Source organism: Primulina tabacum, chromosome 4 (genome assembly GCF_025594145.1).
Source record: "Primulina tabacum isolate GXHZ01 chromosome 4, ASM2559414v2, whole genome shotgun sequence".
Classification (NCBI taxonomy): Eukaryota; Viridiplantae; Streptophyta; class Magnoliopsida; order Lamiales; family Gesneriaceae; genus Primulina; species Primulina tabacum.
Genome location: NC_134553.1, coordinates 1,596,900 through 1,616,989, shown reverse-complemented (window position 1 = coordinate 1,616,989; position 20,090 = coordinate 1,596,900). Strand labels below are relative to the sequence as shown.

General features: G+C 33.1%; 2 protein-coding genes across 6 annotated transcripts; both read right to left on the bottom strand.

Annotated features, from left to right (window-relative positions):
• Nucleotides 1-5,615: 5,615 nt before the first annotated feature.
• Nucleotides 5,616-10,654, bottom strand: LOC142542254 (uncharacterized). 2 transcript variants are annotated; one of them, XM_075648786.1, is made up of 8 exons: nucleotides 10,232-10,654; nucleotides 9,760-9,971; nucleotides 8,980-9,261; nucleotides 8,531-8,653; nucleotides 7,472-7,622; nucleotides 6,856-7,076; nucleotides 6,028-6,064; nucleotides 5,616-5,943 (listed from the first exon to the last, which is right to left on the bottom strand). In XM_075648786.1, the coding sequence occupies exons 1-8, from the start codon at nucleotides 10,548-10,550 to the stop codon at nucleotides 5,825-5,827; spliced, it is 1,464 nt and encodes a 487-aa protein (XP_075504901.1). In that variant the 5' UTR covers nucleotides 10,551-10,654; the 3' UTR covers nucleotides 5,616-5,824. The 2 variants fall into 2 exon arrangements, with proteins under 2 accessions (XP_075504901.1, XP_075504902.1); XM_075648787.1 differs by having other exon boundaries at nucleotides 6,856-7,028.
• A 751-nt stretch (nucleotides 10,655-11,405) lies between these two features.
• Nucleotides 11,406-18,181, bottom strand: LOC142542253 (uncharacterized). Of its 4 annotated transcripts, none has more exons than XM_075648784.1 (11): nucleotides 17,897-18,181; nucleotides 16,352-16,446; nucleotides 15,932-15,989; nucleotides 15,105-15,299; nucleotides 14,715-14,791; nucleotides 14,146-14,228; nucleotides 13,942-13,993; nucleotides 13,194-13,262; nucleotides 12,471-12,557; nucleotides 12,311-12,372; nucleotides 11,406-11,935 (listed from the first exon to the last, which is right to left on the bottom strand). In XM_075648784.1, the coding sequence occupies exons 2-11, from the start codon at nucleotides 16,376-16,378 to the stop codon at nucleotides 11,755-11,757; spliced, it is 891 nt and encodes a 296-aa protein (XP_075504899.1). In that variant the 5' UTR covers nucleotides 16,379-16,446; nucleotides 17,897-18,181; the 3' UTR covers nucleotides 11,406-11,754. The 4 variants fall into 4 exon arrangements, with proteins under 4 accessions (XP_075504899.1, XP_075504898.1, XP_075504897.1 ...); XM_075648783.1 differs by lacking the exon at nucleotides 17,897-18,181 and adding an exon at nucleotides 17,196-17,350; XM_075648782.1 differs by lacking the exon at nucleotides 17,897-18,181 and adding an exon at nucleotides 16,864-17,036.
• Nucleotides 18,182-20,090: the final 1,909 nt, after the last annotated feature.

Below are 20,090 nucleotides of genomic sequence, written 5' to 3'. Positions count from 1 at the left end.
GCATCAGCATAACCAATTATACTTGGATTAGCATCTTTTGAATACAAAAATCCCAAGTCTGTCGTTCCTCGTAGATAACAGAATATATGTTTAATTCCGTTCCAGTGTCTCTTTGTTGGATATGTGCTAAATCTTGCCAACAGATTCACGGCAAAAGATATATCAGGCCTTGTACAATTTGTAAGGTACATCAGGGCACCGATGACACTTAGATATGGTACTTCTGGACCAAGAATATCTTCATCATCTTCACATGGACGGAATGGATCCTTTTCTATGTTTAATGATCTAACAACCATTGGAGTACTTAAAGGATTTGCTTTATCCATATTAAAACGTTTAAGGATCTTTTCTGTATAATTTGTCTGGTGAACAAACATTCCACATTCTTTTTGTTCAATTTGTAAACCCAGACAATACTTGGTTTTTCCAAGATCCTTCATTTCAAATTCTTCCTTCAAGTATGACACAACTTCTTGAATTTCTTTATTCGTTCCAATGATGTTTAAATCATCAACATATACAGCAATAATTACGCATCCGGATGTTGTTTTCTTAATGAAAACACAAGGGCATATTGAATTATTTACATATCCCTTTTTCATCAAGTGATCACTTAGTCGATTATACCACATTCGACCTGGTTGCTTTAACCCATATAATGATCTTTGTAATTTCACAGAATAACATTCCCTGGGTTTTGAACTTTGTGCTTCAGGCATCTTAAATCCTTCAGGGATTTTCATATATATATTACTATCAAGTGATCCATATAAGTAAGCTGTAACAACATCCATAAGACGCATTTCTAAATTTTCAGATACCGCCAAGCTAATCAAATACCGAAACGTAATTGCATCCATCACAGGAGAATACGTTTCTTCATAATCAATTCCAGGCATTTGAGAAAAACCTTGGGCAACAAGTCGAGCTTTATATCTTACTATTTCATTTTTCTCATTTCGCTTTCGAATAAAAACCCATTTGTATCCAACAGGTTTTACACCTTCAGGTGTAAGGACTATAGGTCCAAAAACATTACGTTTATTTAGCGAATTTAATTCAACATGGATGGCATCTTTCCATTTTATCCAATCCTGCCGATTTTTACATTCACCAAAAGATTTTGGTTCATGATCTTCGTTATCATTTATGATGTCGATTGCCACATTATAAGAAAATATATCATCAATTTCATCTATATCTTTTCGGTTCCATATTTTTCCAGTATTAATATAATTGATAGAGATTTCATGATTCTCGTCAGTTTGTGGTTCTGACAGAACATTTTCATCATCATGTGTTTCTTCAGGAACACCATTCTCTATTTTGTGATCATCATGTGTTTCTTCAGAAACGTCATTCTTTATTTTGTGATCATCGTGTTTCTCTATGAATTTTCTTTTTCGAGGATTTTTATCCTTGGAACCGACTGGCCTTCCACGCTTCAGGCGTTTAATGACATCATGAGTATCTTCCATTTGTTTCTTTGGAATTTCAATTCGAGCAGGGGCATTTGCAGCATGTATATATGATTTAGTTACCCCTTTTGTGTCTGCAAATGCATCTGGTATTTGATTTGCTATTCTTTGCAAGTGTACAATTTGTTGTACATCTTTTTCACATTGTTTTGTTCTTGGATCCAGATGTAACAATGATGATACATACCATGTAATTTCCTTTTCGGTATGTTTCTGTTCTCCCCCTAACATTGGGAAGATTTCCTCATTAAAATGACAATCAGCAAAACGTGCTGTGAACACGTCGCCTGTCTGAGGTTCAAGATATCGAATGATTGATGGACTATCATAACCGATATAAATTCCAACCTTTCTTTGAGGTCCCATTTTCTTTCGTTGCGGTGGTGCAATAGGCACATACACCATACATCCAAAAATTCTCAGATGAGAAATGTCAAGTTCTTTACCAAATGCAAGCTGCAATGGGGAGTATTTATGATATGCACTTGGTCTGATGCGAATTAATGAAGCAGCGTGTAAAATTGCATGTGCCCATATAGAAATAGGGAGCTTTGTTTTCATAATCATTGGTCTAGCAATCATTTGCAGACGTTTAATCAATGATTCAGCCAATCCATTCTGTGTATGTACATGAGCAACAGGATGCTCAACAATGATTCCCATAGACATACAATAATCATTGAAAGTTTGGGAAGTAAATTCACCAGCATTATCAAGTCTAATTTTCTTGATTGTATAATCGAGAAATTGATTTCTCAATTTTATTATTTGAGCAAGTAATCTTGCAAATGCAACATTTCGAGTTGATAATAAACATACATGTGACCATCTGCTGGAGGCATCAATCAATACCATAAAGTATCTGAATGATCCACATGGTGGATGGATTGGTCCACAAATATCATCCTGAATACGTTCAAGAAACATTGGTGATTCAGTTTGGATTTTGACTGGTGATGGTCTTATAATAAGTTTTCCAATAGAACATGCTTTACATTGAAACTTATTATTCTGAAAGATCTTCTGGTCTTTCAGTGGATGACCATGTGTATTTTCTATAATTCTTCGCATCATTGTTGAACCAGGATGTCCCAATCGATCATGCCAATTGGTTAATATCGAAGAATTATCAACTACCATGTTTGATTCAATGGGACTTATATGTGTATAATGCAATCCAGTAGGGAGCATTGGTAGTTTTTCAATCACATATTTCTTTCCTGATTTATATGTGATAAGACACATATATTTCTCATTCCCTTCATTCATTGTTTGAGTATCATACCCATGGGAATATATATCATTAAAACTCAACAAATTTCTTTTCGATTGTGGTGAATATAAAGCATCATTGATCAAAAATTTTGTACCATTAGGTAAAAAAAATTGTGATTTACCACATCCTTTAATCAAGTCTACAGGACCTGATATTGTATTCACCGTTGTTTTTGTTGGGTTTAGTTCCAAGAAATATCTTTTATCTCGGAGGATAGTGTGTGTTGTACCACTATCGGGTATGCAAACTTCAGCTTTGCTCATAGCATTTTCCATGTTTGAACTTCAAAAAAATATGCAATGAAATAAATTACTTGCAATATATATTTAAATATAACACAAATCATAATTATACAATAAAACATTATTCTATGAATACATGAAAAATAGATTATTGTACATTTATATTCTACCATTATATTGTTCATTTTCAGAGAAATCGTTGAGAAAATCTGCAGCATCAATATTGTTCATTTCTATCCCACCAACATATTGATCATTTCCAGAGAAATCATTCATAAAATCACCAGCATCAAAATAAGTTGAATCACTCAAACGGTCACTGCGTTCAGTGAAGTTGGTCTCCTTTTCTTTCCCCTTTAATGATTCTTTATAAAGTTTACAAAGGTGCTCAGGGGCTCGACAAACTTTGGACCAATGTCCTGGAGTACCACATCCGTAACAAGAACTTTCATATTTTTTTGAGTGCTTCTCATTAACACTTGTATTCTCATGATACCTTTTCTGTGGATGGTTTGGGACGTTCTTTTGAGATGAGTTATAAAAATAACTATCTCGATTATTTTCAAAACAACGGCCAATTCCACGTCCACGTCCACGTCCACGACCTCGACCAAAACCTTGTCTTTGAATTTGATTTTGGTTTCCAGGTTTAAATTCATTTTTACTTACAGCATTTACTTCTGGAAATGCTGTTGATCCAGTGGGTCGGGACTGATGATTTCTCATTAATAGCTCGTTGTTTTTTTCCGCCACAAGAAGACAGGCGATGAGTTCAGAATATCTCGCGAATCCACGTACTCTATATTGTTGCTGTAGAGTAATATTTGATGCATGAAACGTGGAAAATGTTTTTTCAAGCATATCAGATTCTGTGACATCATGTCCACAAAATTTTAATTGTGAGATTATTCTATACATCGCCGAATTGTAATCACTGACTTTTTTAAAGTCTTGGAATCTCAATGTATTCCATTCATCCCGGGCGGTCGGAAGTATAACTTCTCTTATATGTTCGAATCTTTCTTTTAATCCCTTCCACAAAGCCATGAGATTTTTTTCAGTCAGATATTCACATTTCAATCCATCGTCGAGATGTCGACGCAAAAATATCATGGCTCTTGCCTTTTCTTGTGACGTGCATATGCCATTTTCTTTAATGGTCTCGCTTAGACCCAATGACTCAAGATGCATTTCTACATCTAGAGTCCATGGCATATAATTCTTTCCCGTGATGTCGAGCGCAACAAATTCGAGCTTTGTTAAATTTGACATGGTGGTACTAAAAAAAATTACGATGCATTTTATTAGTTAATAATTATTGCAATACAAAGTAACGGATAAACAACAAGTACAAGTATTTGTAAAAATAAAGAAAACGCACGAGTAGGATATTCTCCGATAAATACAAGACTCGTGAGTATGACAACCAAAATAATTAAAAATATCATTGAGAAAGCCATCTTCTTTTTTCTTCGAAAAATTTGATGATGAATAATTTTTAGAGAAGAAGAGAAAGTTGGAGTGGTGGAATGTGTTTGTGAGATCATATTTATAGGGCAAAAACTAGCCGTTTTTTACCATTTATGACCGTTGGGGTACAAAAATAATAAAGGTATGTATTTGTATAATTTTATGGTAATAATATGATATATATATAATATTAGACATGTTTAAATAATTATGTATATCATATCATAATATTATAATGAGTGTCATAATTTATTTTGTTTAAAAACCTTATAGGCTTTTATACTTGTCGTATCCCTTACCGGGAGTGTGGGATGTCGTCTTAACATCTTCCCAGGATTTATAACAAGTTTATGAAAAATTTATTCTTATTATTTCTAATAATAACATTATATTGTATATTAAATAAATACACAATAAATAAATAACAATAAAATAAATATAATTATTTTTGTTACCTTTTTCTTCTGTTTGGAGCTTGGAAAAGTATGTAGGACTTTTAGAGCTTCGTGCTGATAACGTGTTGTGAAAAAGTAAAAATTTATGGTAAAAAGTAAAAATCTCAAACTCTCAAAATTTACCAAACTACACACTTTATAATATTTTTCTCTCTACTCAATTGTAATTTTCTTCACAAATGAGAGATCTATTTATAGGAAATCTTTACAAATAATCCAAAAATAAAATACATCATTACCTACATCATCACACACTAATTTTCAATATTTACAACTCTTATTTTCAACATTCAAATATTCAATACACACATTTTAAATATATTTTTCAACAAAAAATACATTAAACAATTTAATTTGTTAATTTATTTTTAATTCAAACATCATTCAAAATTCAATAATATTAAAAAAAATTATCAAAAAATCGTGAATAAATATAATCATATTTTTCTAACAGTTCCTTAAAAAAATTTCTATCGGCACCATTTCGTTTTAAAGAAACGGGTTATAGAATACAACAATGATCATTTGATTTATCGTGAAGATAACGTAGTCAAGGCAGGTGATTTGATCCACATTTTAAAGTTTGAGATCGAGCAGTTAACCGTATAATCGGACAATTTTTAAAATAAAAACTGAAATAAATTTTATCTAATTTATTCACTATAAAAAAGTAGAGCAGATACCCAAAAAATGTTAAAAAATTTCCATATCTTAAATAATCAAGACGAAAACAAGATAACTCCATTGATCATTTCATATTCCAAATGAATTGTTTGCCCGCGACCTACAAATTATATTCGAAAGATAAGATTTTGATTCAAATGGTATTTTGATTATATATATATAAAAAAAGTTTCATATGCAAATTAAGGAGATTCTCTATAGTCATCAAGAGATCATCTACTCCAGAAAGACTTGAATTCTGTCGCCCATTCTATCTTTAAAATCCAACAACTGCTTACCGCCTTCTTCAAAAGCTGCATCATCCAATAACTCCTTCATGTTTATGCCCCCAAAAGCTGTGCACAAGCAAACAGTATGCATTTCATATATAATTCTGGTGGTTTATAAAAAAAATACTGAATTTTTTAACTAGTCAGAACCTGGAATTGTGTTGGTGATTCCATTCAAAAAGCCTGCCTGAGAAAACAAAAGATAAAATGTGTACTTGAGATGAGAAATATAATCATGAGAGCCTCGTCTTGGAGAATTCTCAACCCAAGAACCTGACGTTCAGACCAGCTAACTACGTACTTCAAATACAGAATTTCTCAAAAAAAAAAAAAGAACAAAAAAAAAGAGGTATTTCACATGCTGGCTTGTGTTTACCTATGAAATATGTAAAACCCGATAAGTTTCGATATATTAAAGAGTATTATGTCTGTCAGAAGGTAGGAACAGATAATAGTTCAGCTCCACCATATGGAGAATATTCGGAAGCTATTACAAAGCTCTATCTGGCATGTGATTCTTACAATCAGCCTCTTTGGGTCGACATTTAGGGTGTAGTCAACCTAGTGGCTAGTATAAGCTAATATGCTCTGATTTTACAGTAACAAAGCTTTCCAAATAAACAACCAAACTGCAAAACTCAAAAAAAATTGGCAAAAAACTAGTCAGACTTCAGCCTACAGAATTGAGCTTGGCAAGGACAAGAAAACAGCTAGATCTGGCTAAAGTTGGTTATTGGTCCTTGTACTCATTAATTTGAGCTAACATCCTGGCTTAAAAAACCAAAAGATAAAATCATTTAAGCAAAACCTATTGTGTATATGATTGTTTTATACATATAAAGAAAAACTTTAGATTATTTTCTGTTGTTCCAGACGTAGAGCAGCTTTGAATCCGAAAAATCATTGCCCAATTCAACTAAGTCACCATGAGTAGGAATGAAAAGATCGCTTGAAATATAGAAAGGACAAAAGACTTACTGGTATTCGGACATCAAGTCTTTCAGATCCATCTCTTCCAGTTATTTTGACTCTTAACTTCCGGGACCAAATGCCAGAGAAAGGGCCCTCAGAACCATCTGCGTCATAGTTACGGTACTTTTCAGGAGTTAATACTTCCACCACAGCTTCATAGGCCCTCTGATTGCTCTTCTCTACATCGGGTTGAATAGAATGAGATGTGCAGCTTGTGGAGGAATAACCTAGATTTAAATAAATTTTCCATGTGGGCTACTCTTGGATAGTGTACTAACTTTAGTGAAGGAAAGTAAAATTTTCAGAAGACACAGGAATTGGTTGAGGTTTTGAAGAATAAATCGCATCAAGATCTTCAAATATGCTCAGAATTCCAAAGGGATGAATCACAATTTCTAGGACACCTTGTACTTTTTCGAATCATTGCTGTTTACCAGTTAATTGGCTTGAATAAAATAGCATAATAAACAACCACACTGTGAACTATAAATGGATTTGGTTAAAGAGATAACTACTGTGACCAGTATCAGAAATTTTTAGTGGAATTCCTATTTGTTCGATCTAACTAAAGCCAGCATGCTTTAACCACCAGAACTGTTCTGAAATATTTGCTTTTGATTACCTCTCTCTACAGAAAGTTGGTTGATCTTGGTGTCATATCGCATCTCTTCTTCGTAATAAGTATTAAAACCCAAAATTTCTTTAATTTCTTCAAAAGATGGCATGTTTCCAGGAGAAGGCAGACGACCTCCTTTAATAGCCAACAATGCATCCTGTAAGACAGACAATGAAATTATGCACCAGTGAACTTAGTAATGTTGTAAAATAGGACAGGATACACAGCAGCCAAGGCTAAAAAAGGGTTGTGAAAGTATCAGGTTTTAAACCAATTTTAATTTGAATCGAAGCTACTTCAGGGATTGATTAAATATTCGAATTCAACCCCTGCGTGGAAGGTCAAATATTGATGAGGAGAAACGATTCATTTTCAACCTAGTGCTAAGAATATAGTTGTCTATGAATTTATACAGTAATTTCACTTAAGTATATGAATACAAAACTCAACCCTAGAACTCATGTCAACAGACTCACTCCCACACTGAATGAATTGCCTTGACACCCCCGATGAGGCAGATGGTGTTTGCTAATTGTAAAACACGATATAGCAAACACCAAGGTCCTGCAAATTTACGGGTTCTTAATTTTTTTCAAAGGGACTAGTACTGATAATTTGAGCAGTATATAAAGTACATACATGGAAAAAAACGAAACAATGTTAGGAAACAAGGAGTGAGGCCAGACTCCAACTAGTTCATAAATGAACACAATACAAAGCATGACACAAGATCTAATTAGCAAAACTAGTTATACAAAGCATGGGAAGAAAAGAAAGAACTTTCCAAAAGAACATAATTTATATTTCACTTGAGAATTTTCAAGAATCTTGGCTGACATCATCCACATTTTGGTGTTTAAATTCAGTCCATCTTCTAACCAGATGGAAACCCATAGATAAAATCATCACAGTCAAAAAGAAAATTATTTCACACTTCTGTGTGATCAAATATATGGTTCTACTAGTTCAATGTGACCAAAGTCAGTGGCTGTTTTTAATTTCACTTTATAGACTCAAACCCACTCAATTTACTTAGCACATCAAGGAAAGAAAGAACTGAAATACCTGCATTGCACGAATGGACACACCCATCAATGACAATGGATATGCCACCAGTTTGTATCCAACATCAGCAAGCTCAATAGGACTAAGTATTGGGGTTCTTCCGCCCCCTTCAAGCATGTTGGCCTGAACAAGATATACATCTATAAGTAAAGTTTCATCCACGCTATACAAATGTAGTTAAGTAATAATGTCATATACGCGCGCGCGCGCGTGTGTGTGTGCGCGCGCACTCACAGAAGGCTAGCCATATTACCTTGCCAACGTCTAGCTGTTAACCTTGCCGGTAGCCAGTTTTCAAACAGTTATAAACAGCTAGTTGGAATTTGGAAAGAACTTTAATAGTTTTGCTTTCAAACAAAATGTATAAAATTTGCGTATCCAACAAGTAGAACATGAAAGCTTCAACTATGAGATGTATAGGTACTAATTCACTAACTAATATGGCATACCATTTTTGGAACCAATGGGGAAATTTCACAGAAGGCCTTCATCTCTTCTTTTGAAACAAGAGCATCAATAAATAAAACATCAGCTCCTGCATCGGCAAGAGCACTAGACCTCCAAAGTGACTCTTCCAACGACACAGCTTGACGAGAATCGGTCCGTGCTACTATAATGATGTCAGAACCACACTCTTCTCGAGCATCGACTGCTGCTTTTATTTTCATCACTGCTTCCTCTCTAGGAACAACTCTTCGACCCTGTGTATGACCACAAGCCTTGGGAGTAACCTGTAGAACACCTCCTTTAAAAGTAGTAGAAGAAGAAGATATCAACAAGGTAAAAGTAATGTTAACTACAATAACTGATCATATTGGGGTTTGGTAGAATGCCATGCAAAAAAGACTTCGATATAACAGTAGATAATGTATTGCTGGCGATGACAACAAATAAGCACTTATATGATGGGCAACAAATGATTACTGCCAGATATAAAATTACCAACAACAATTTTCCTTTCATTGTTTACATATGTCAAATCACTTGCCAGTGGAAATTTGGTTTTACTAAGTATTTCGAAGCTACGATATTTTTCAAGCTTATTTAAGACAAAACTACAATAATGAAGCTAGCGTACCCTTCAGAATGCCCAACTTTATTTTCTTAGTGTTATACATCCAAAAGGCAAGAAATGTTAATCAAAATAGCCATATACACAGCGTCGAAAATGAAATAAGGTAAAAATAAAATATGACACATCGAAAAGAAATCTTTTCAGTGGTATTTACCTGATCTTCTAGAATAATTCCAGCAAAGCCAGCTTTGATATATCCTTTGACAGTTCTCTTCACGTTCATTGCATTCCCATATCCGTTATCCCCGTCCCCAATAATTGGTATAGACACAGCTTCAGTTATTTGCCGTCCTTGATCCACCATCTCTCCGAAAGAGATTAGTCCAGCGTCAGGCAATCCTAACCGGGCAGCTGATATTCCAAATCCTATGAATTAAACAGATTACATTATTCTCCCTATAAATGGTGAGCCCGAAGATTACTTGACACAACATAACTCATAGTTTTCACCTCAAATTCAAACTAATCATATCAACCACGGCATCACGAAAAACTTGAAATCCTCATAAGACTTAAACGTGTAATATTTAGGATAGAACAGCAATCCACCCACCAATGTGGCAATTGGCGTGAATTCATAGAATACGTGATAGCCAGAAAGCGTCAATAGGAATCAAACAAGTTACCAGTAGTGAAGCAGAAATCAAAACCAGCTCTCTCGACGAGCTTAGCGCTGAGAGCATCGAAACAAGCTGGGCCCAGATGAATCCCTGGAGATTCCAGAACCCTCCGAAGCAACTTCACCGGAGACCTGATGACGTCATCTCCAGCCGGAACCCTCCCACCATAGCTACTCGAGGAAACCCGAGTCAGCGACCATGTTCTACCACTGCTCGTACTGGTAAATGCAGATTTGAAACATGACTTCGTTGAAAACGGACTTGAAACTGGATTCTTGAGATTTAGATAAGGGTGATCGTAGAAGGATGGGGAAGAAACGATCATGGTTGGCAAACTTTTTTGCGGCACTCGGTCTAAACAGTGTAGTATCGTCGTATTTATAAATATGGCCAATTCTCGGGTTCTTCTTTTACACAGACTTGCAGTGGCTTCACTGTATTTTTGTCGAGAAAAAAAAATATTTGCTATATATATATATATATATGAAATAAATTATAAATTAATTAAAAATAAAAACTAAAGATAATTATTATAATAGTCACATTCTTAATCGTTATTTATTTAATAGTAACATTCTTAATCATTATTTATCTATTTGTTTATAATTTATATATATACATTTCATTATAAAAAATTTTGTGAGATGGTCTCATGAGTCAATTTCGTGATATATATTTTTTATTTGGTAAAACATAAAATATGTCAAAATTTTTAATTATTATTATAAATATAAACAAACTTGACCACTCTTAATATTTACGAGATTGTCTCACAAAATACTTATTGAAAATTGAATGGTTTAACTTAATTTTCTCAATTCAAATTAGAAGCGTATACTTCACTTTTATATTTATATATAACTCAATCATTTTATTGATTAGATAATTGATTCTAGATGTTCAAAATTTTTTATCTTTAAATTTGATTGAATCAAGGCAACTGATAAAAGCACAAATACAATAATTTAGAGTACAATCTGTAGCAATATATGGCAAAAACTTGTGTGAGACGATATCACGAGTCGTATTTTGTGATACGGATATCTTATTTAGGTCATCCATGAAAAAATATTACTTTTTTATGCTAAAAATATTACTTTTTTATTGTGAATATCGGTAGAGTTGACTCATCTCACAGATAAAGATTGTCTCACAATAGACCTACTCGCAGTATATATACGACACAACCAAACTCGATTTCGAATCAGCCACAGGTGGTGTCTGAAGACTTTACAAAATCACATCTACAGGATATCTGTTATAATTCCTTCATACAACAAGCATCACTGTATGATTTTAAGAAACTGACTAAAGCAGGAAAAAAAAAAAGGATTGACGGGACGACAGTTTTATTATGAGAGGGATCCTACTCTTTAAGCAATAGGAATTTTTCCAAAATATTTATTAACGAATTTTCCAATCGTCGCATCCTCAAAGCTCGATAGTTGATGATGTATTGGGAGCTGGGAGGACACAAGAATCTCACTCTTTCCAATTCTTTAACATCGTCGAAATCTTTTCGACCCTGTTTACTTTTCCACGACGCCACTTGAAGAAGCAATGGCCTGTTTACTAAAACTTCCAGATTTCGAGCTTCCCACTATGTCTCTGTCATCTTGTTGACGAAAACCGGCTTCCTCGTCAAAATGTTTGCTATGCTCAATCTCCTCGTCAGCAACCTCTGCCTTGTTTTGATCCGTTTTATCACCCCTGCATTTGATCATATCATGAAACAATGAAATAACGAATATATTGATGGATTGACAAAGTCACAAAAACTCAGAGAAGTCTATATAGCATCACCATCGATTTGGTGTCCATGAAAGGTACATTGTATCAAAAAGGCAAAGTGTTGCTGAATTCTGAAATTTGTTGAAAGACACTTCTTTTGAAAATTTATGAAGCTCCCGTTTAGCACCAAGTCCAAATTTTTAATATTATTGCTATTAAATTTTAAAAATAAAATAAAATCTCATTGACAGCAAAGCCTTCAGTCAAAGTGAAAATACTTCTATGTTTTTAACTTCGGTTATCTACTGATTAAAGAAAAGTGCAGGGAAAACAAAAGACTAAAAATTTGGATACCATGAATAAACGACGAGCCCAACAGCAACAGCAGCAAAGGCTACATAGTACATCCAATCCACCTGGAGAATATTGAAAATATTGTATACTAGGAATATAAAAAGAAAAGAAAAAGAGCTACTTAATTATTATTTTCTCTTCATTTCTTGTTTTCCCGGACCTTTTCCTTGTATGCAAACATCCGAATAAAAACTGCCCACATATCTGAGGTGAGCAAAGACAGATTTAGCATTGTAGCTCCGCTGATCTGCATGAGAAGTTGAGGGGAAAAAGGGATTCATCAACTGAGCCAGAAATTTAATATCTCGTAAAAGAGAGTGAAAAATTAAGCATCCTGAATACCAATGGCTTCTATATACAGAAAGTAAGAACTTGTTGTCACTTAGCCTTTTATCCCAATATAGATCCTCCAATGGAATTGGACTTCTTCTTCTTTTATAATGACTCTCACAAACGCTTGGGAGTTGGGGTTTATTCGTATGCATAAATATAAAAGGTGAATCGCAAAATATTTCTTTTACTTCACGATATTCTCCGATACCATCATCTGCAATCTTTTGCAGGAAAATTTATTGAAAGTTGCTTGGAGAAAGGAAGCAGATTACTACCCATAATGAGAATAATATTTCAAACAAATCTCTACCGTCATACCGCCTTTATTACATTTTATGATTCAACATCAAGTACGGGTTTTAAGACAGTTTCTACTACATGTGACAGGTATTACTTTATCTATGACATGTTCAAAAAGAATTTATACTGGAGACTTATTTCATAATTCGTGACTTTATAAGACTGAAGTGCCGAACACCAATATAAAGCATGATTTAATTAAAAAAAACATTAAGTCACCCGTGGATTAGGCACAGAATTAATAGGATACCTTCAGCAAGACGGGGACTCCAGAGTAAAACAGAAACATGGCCAAAGAAAATCCAACAAAAGGAAAAGTCTGTAACAAAAATTAGTAAGGATGTCAAATCAAGTTCAAAGTTCAAACCAGTCCAGTGCACTTTGTAATGAATCAATGACATAATGTTATTTGAGATCCAGAAATGAACTTTGAACATTCCACAAGCATGAGACCGTACTAATAACACAGTGCATGGGGTTTTAAGAAATCAGCAACAAGAAAATGTAGAAAGCATCAAAGTATTACCAGCTGCCAGGAATTAAAATATTTATTATCCAGTTTAGTGGGGTGTGAAAATAGCTTTTACCACCACAAAAATTTCACAAAGCTCGTAGTTTTGATCTATCCTCATACATACACAAAGAATATTGAAATACACTAATAAGATAGGAACACAAATGCTTGCAACATATAATTTGGATGACATATATATGCTTCAGAAGATTCAATGTACAAAATCCCTGATGATCGTATTTTAGTGTTGAAAGGCATGCATGAATGCTTCAAAGCAACATTATACTGGAATATATGAACAACACAGGCAAATTTCCCGTGTGCCAAAAAACCAGGAAATTTGAACTATAATACAAAATTATCAAGTAGGGAGCCTTGATCATTGTTCGTATATTTGTCACACAAACAAGAAATAAGCCGAGGAGGAATATGAAGCAAATGGTGAGAGAAAGTGAGTAAGTGAGCAAGAGAACAAGAGACATACCGCCCCAGCTGACCATTGAATGGATTTGAGTTCATTCCGTTCAAGTATGCTTCTGTACACTTGGTTAACGAAGTCACTCATGCCTCATGGTAAAGCACCATGTAAGTAATGTATGTATGCTATCACAATATGATGAGCAAAAATTGTGTTCAGCGTGACAAACCGTTACATGAAAAATAGCTTCAAAGCATAGAGAAAGGATACATCTGTATAGCACTGATAATGGCACCAAAGGTTCCTAAAAAGGCCATAAGTTCAACCCTATCAGCACTTTTAACGAAATACTCCTGCATAGACCAAAAACACGAGGATTCATTAATCTTCAAATCTAAAAGTACAAGAACACCAAAAAAGATTGATCTGAAGTCATTTTTTTAACTAGAAGGCATCAAGCCACAGAAATAACCAATGGGTGGAAATAACCAATAGGGATGATCAATAGCAAAAGAAATTGAGAAAAAAGTAAGAAAACTAAGGAAAAAGAAGAAAAGAAAAGTCAAAGAAACAAATGAAGGATATGAATCAGCACATGAAACAGAAGAAAATCACAAGTGGTGGAGAAAGTATATAGAGAAGCTAGAGGCTGTGTGAGTAATTCAGTAATTTGAAGAAACTGGAATTAGGAGCATAAAAAAAACTCTATTAAACAGAAAAAGAAATTTGAATTATTTATCATGTGATACCGGCAAAATTTTCCAACAATGGAGATTCACATTCCAAACACGAAGTTCAAATTTAAAAATTCTAAGCAGTGACATTCAAAAGCGACCTACCTCACTGACGTTGCTAACACCGTAAAGTGTGGCTCCGGCAATCACAAGCAGATCACCTTTTATTGGGTTGCTACCACCTATAACGATGATAATTATAACATCATAAATTATGTTGCAAAATATTATAGCATCAGAAACTGAAAATGATCTAAAGAGCATGAAAGAAAAAAGTGAAAAGAGTCGTCAAAGCAGTGTTTACTAGTCCACGGAGTTCTTTTGTCTTTGCATTAATTAACAAAAAGAGTTTGGTGCTTCTAGAGTGGCTTGGTTGATGAGCAGGAAAGAGCAAAATTGTTCAAGTACTGCTCCGAAGGAGTCTGATTTTCTAAGAAGTACTGATAAATGGTAACAGTTAAGTGTTAACTGGTATGCACTGAAAAAAATTCTTACTAGCTCTGTCTGCAGAATGAACGTCTGAGAAGACAACAATAATGAGGCCAGCAACACAAATGACTACACCAGCAAACTTTTTAAATCTGTACTTAGTCTTCAAAAAGAACCAGGTAAGAAACAGCACACATGGTATTGCCCAACAATCCAGTAGCATGACACTCGTAATTGATGTGTACTGGTACGCCTTCACCACTATTATGCCAAAAAGATATTAGCTTCTGTAATCTCACACAATCAGACACATAATAAATGTCAGTTTCCTTTATATTTATATTCTGTTTTGCAGTATTTCTCTCCAAACAACAGTTTCCAGAAAATAAGAATAAAGCATGCACTTGATAGTAAATATTATGAGTTGCAGTACGCAATGCAAAATGTATGCCTCATCTGATCTGGTCCAGTCCAATATATAGTGACTCTTATGACAAATTAAAGCTTTTGAAGCTTTGTGATGTAAAATGTAATGAAGATGCACTTCCTCATACACTATCATGTTTTACATGGAAATTGCATTTTGTAGCTAAAAAAGATACAATATAGGATCATGCAATCGCTATTTATGAGTTGGTAGAGATTCTCAAAATAGCTAATAATTCCCTATAACAAAAGCACATAGGATAAGGCATCATGAAAACTAATGGTCTTACGAAATAACCAAGAATAAAATCACAGAATATATTAAAAATAGCTACAATCAGATGATGTTATAGATTAATCAGATAATCAAAAAAAAAAAGTCATGTTTTAGGTTTACATTAAAACTGATAGTTTAATGTCAAGCTTATAAGACTCATTAGGCAGGCATATAGTTATTATAAACTTACCAAGAAAATTAGCTTCTACATCAACCAATCCAAGCGCAAGGTAGTAATACCATTTGGCCTGCTTACAGAGGGAAAGCGCACAAGGAATGTTTAAAATGGCAGTCATCTCACTTGCAATACCCAAAAATTATGCACGAAAAGACAATCAAGACAGCTGACATCAAGCATGCCACATATGATATACTCAGCTAAGCGACAAAACAATACCACAGATGCGACAAAACAATACCATAGATGAGAAAGATAATATTCAATGAATAAAAACTCAAGATTTGTTTTTGTCACCTAGAAAAATGCTGTGAAATGTATAGCAACTCAAGTTTTGATACGCAGTCGAAGTTAAGCTGTTTGCTCCAGGACATCTGAATTTCTTAGTGAGAACTCAATGATAAAGGTTCAAAGTGAAACCTACAAGCTTACCTTGAGAGCTTGCCTTCTGTAGAGCATAATGCCACCATATATCAATGCCAAGAGTACATAATTCAAGAACGACTGCGAGGTTGGTGCATTAATTCCTACATTCGGAGACCGAACAAATGTTTCATGTTAGAAATTGAACACATTGAAGAAATATGCTGCAAGTGACAAAGACCCTTGTTCCATAGTCCCTATATCAGCCAGAGTTGCTGGAATGGCTGTAGGCCATAAACCTGGTCTTCTATTCATAAAAACAAAAAAACAAAACAAAAAACATACATGACAAAAATATATTTTCATTAGCAGGAAGTGAATGCTTTCCCCAGAAAGCGTACAGAACGAAATTCTTGTTCAGTTTCTACTATATAACAATTAATTCCACACCAAACTCAAGCCCGTAAAAATAAAGCATACTTCTTTTTTATTTTTGAGAAAGAAAGCAATGTCTTGATCATGATAAAAACGACTAAATGGTTTAAAAATTTTTTAAAAAAAACAAACAAACAAACAAAAACCTTTTTTGGCTAGTTCAGAAGATGCAAATCCAGTTGAAGTGATGAGAAGAGAAAGAAATTGTCCCAAGGCAAGACCCAACAATGTATTCTTCGTCAAAACATCCTTCCAATTCACCATAATTACTCAATTCTTATGTGTGAACACAATAATTCAATCAAAAAAATTTAGAGAGAACAAAGGGTTCCCTTTCAAAAACAAAAAAGAACGAAAGAAAGAAAGAAAGAAGAGGAAATTCAGATATCAAAGGGACCAAATCCTATGTTGATCCATTACAAATTTATTCATACGCTCATGAATATAAATAAATAAGCACATTTTGCAGGAAGAATACTGATTTATGTATGGAAGTCAATGTGATGATGAGATTGTGACTCCTTAGGAACGGCTGTGAGAAATTCCCAGATGCCCAGTCACTCTTTCAGAATCACAATTCTGTTTCATGTATCCGGTCTCGAATGTCATTTTGTGAAATCGATCCATTTATGATTTTATTGTAAATAAAGATGGAGCCGAAATTAATATAGAAAAGATCATGTATCTTGTTAAACGATCTCACGAATACGGGTCAATCCTACCGATATTCACAATAAAAAGTAATATTTTTAGCATAAAAAGTAATATTTTTTCGTGGATAACCCAAATAAAAGATATGTCTCAACAAATACGATCCATGAGATCGTCTCACGTAAATTTTTGTCTTAGAAAAATGGCATCTTCTGTGTACGTACTAAAATACTGTGGGGGCTTCCACGAGCCGCATGATCTGTCCAAAAACAAAAATGCTTTAGGTGATTACTCCTGTATTTTTTTAGTGCTAATCAATCTACATATGCTTATTCCATTTCGCTTTGAATTTTGACCCACCAACAATCACAAGCTTGTTTCATAAAATGGAATATGGAAAAAAATCTAATTCAAAAAATCATCAATCATATTTTTGTGTACATGATCTATAAGATCGTTTAAATCTTGGATCTTGTGAACAAATTAAATAGCTAGATCTTGTGATTTCATATAATAACACGAAATTACCTCGTTTGACCAACTCCAAAGATGAAAATCCAGTTGAAGTCCAGAACAATAGAAAGCAGCTGTCCCAACACGAGTGCCGTTATTGTGGTAGTCTTATTCTTCAAAAACTCGATAATTTTTGTATTGATCATGATCTTGATATTAACAAAACTCAACTTTAATGCATTTAGGAGTCGCTATTATTGTCGTAACTTCCTAATCGAATCGTGCATTTGCATTCCATCCCTTCAACGCAAAACCAGCTATAAGATATTGCATAGAGCTCTTCATGGTATAAATCGTTTGTTGTGTAATGTTGGAAATTTTGTTTGAGTATATATATTGACAGCAACTGAGGAAGTAGACAATTAAATAATTAAGAGGCGATAGTAAAATGAAAGTGAGCAAAGTTGACGATGACAATATTGTATTGATAAAGTCTATTTTTTGTGAAAAAATAAATAATAAATGAGATATTTATTGGGTAAATTTGAGTAAAATACATTTTTCTATCTTTAAATTAAGATTCATTACTTAGGTATAAATTTTTATAAATCAGTACATGACAATACCATAATTTTAGTTTTAACTCCCCACAAATTCAAGTTTACATTTTTGCCATTTTTTTTATTTACAATGGAATAAGAGTAAGTACTTATTTTGACTCACAAAATATTTATTTTGGAGTTCCAGCTACTTGATTTGTATATTTGAATACTCCAAATGAGTAAAAAAATACTAGATCTTCAAGAATTATCATAAATTTAATCATTGTTGGTCTTTTCATTGAAAATACATTTGGGATGCATTATTCATGTCATTTATTTAAAAAAAAACATAGTTATCTCTTATCATGAAATAAGAAAAAAGTACCTATTTTGACTTGAAAAGTACATATTTTGGGGTTTCAATATTTGATTTGGCTATTTGAATATCCAAATGTTTAAGAAAATAATCGATCTTCGAACGATCAACATAAAGTCAATCATTGTTGGTATTTGCATGAAAAAATATTATGATGACTTTTTCATGTAATTTAATTTTTTTTAAAAAAATATTGTTCATCACTTATAATGAAATAAGAGTAAGTGCTTATTTGGAGCTATAATGTACCTATTATAGGGTTTCAGATACTTGATTTGACTATTTGAATACTCCAAATGTCTAAAAAAAATACTCGATCTTCGAGCGATAACCATAAATTCAGTCATTGTTGGTCTTTGCATAGAAAATACATTAGGATACTTAGTCGTGTCATTTAATTTTTATTTTTTTAAACATAGTTCATCACTCATCATGAAATAAGAGTAAGTACTTATTTTGACTTACAAAATACCTATTTTGAGGATCCAGATACTTAATTTGACTATTTTAATACTCCAAATGTGTAAGAAAATATCGGATATCGAGCGATCACAATAAATTCAATCATTGTTGGTATTTTTGGAAAAAAAAAACATTAAGTAGTGTTTGCAATCAATACCTTATTAATATTCATTCATAATATTTAAGTAGTGTTTGCAATCACTATCTTATTAATATTCATCTAAAATATTTATTAATATTCATAAAACACCAAGAATATACTTAATTTGACGTCATACTTATTAATACTCATTCACAATACCGTTGATATAAAAATACACAATTTTTGTCATGAGATACTTGATGTGGCCTTTTAAATACTAAAATTGTTTATTTTACTTTAAAAATTACACTTTGAATTTAATCTTGAATGACGTATTTGGCGTTCATGAAATAGCAATATGAAATATCTATATATAGTTATAAAATTACCTAATTTTTCCCGGATGATATTTGATGTTGATGTGGCCTCATAAATACAAAAAAAAAAAAATTGTATTGTCAAAAAAAAAATTGGAATATAATCTTGAATAACTTATTTAGAATTCATAAAATAACATCATGATGCCTAAATTGGTAAAACAAATACCTAATTTTTGTCAAGTGATATTTGATGTTGCCCATTAAATATTAAATTTTTTACCAATATTCTCCATTATATTTATGATTATTCATTTATAATAATCACTAATATTCATTCAAAATACTTATTGGTATTCATTAAATAATAAATGAGTAATTCAATTGATATCGTCCTTAATAGTATTCATCAATAATGCTTGTTGGTAATCATTCATTATATTTATCAGTATTATGTCATTATACTTATGGTAATTCATTTTTAATACTC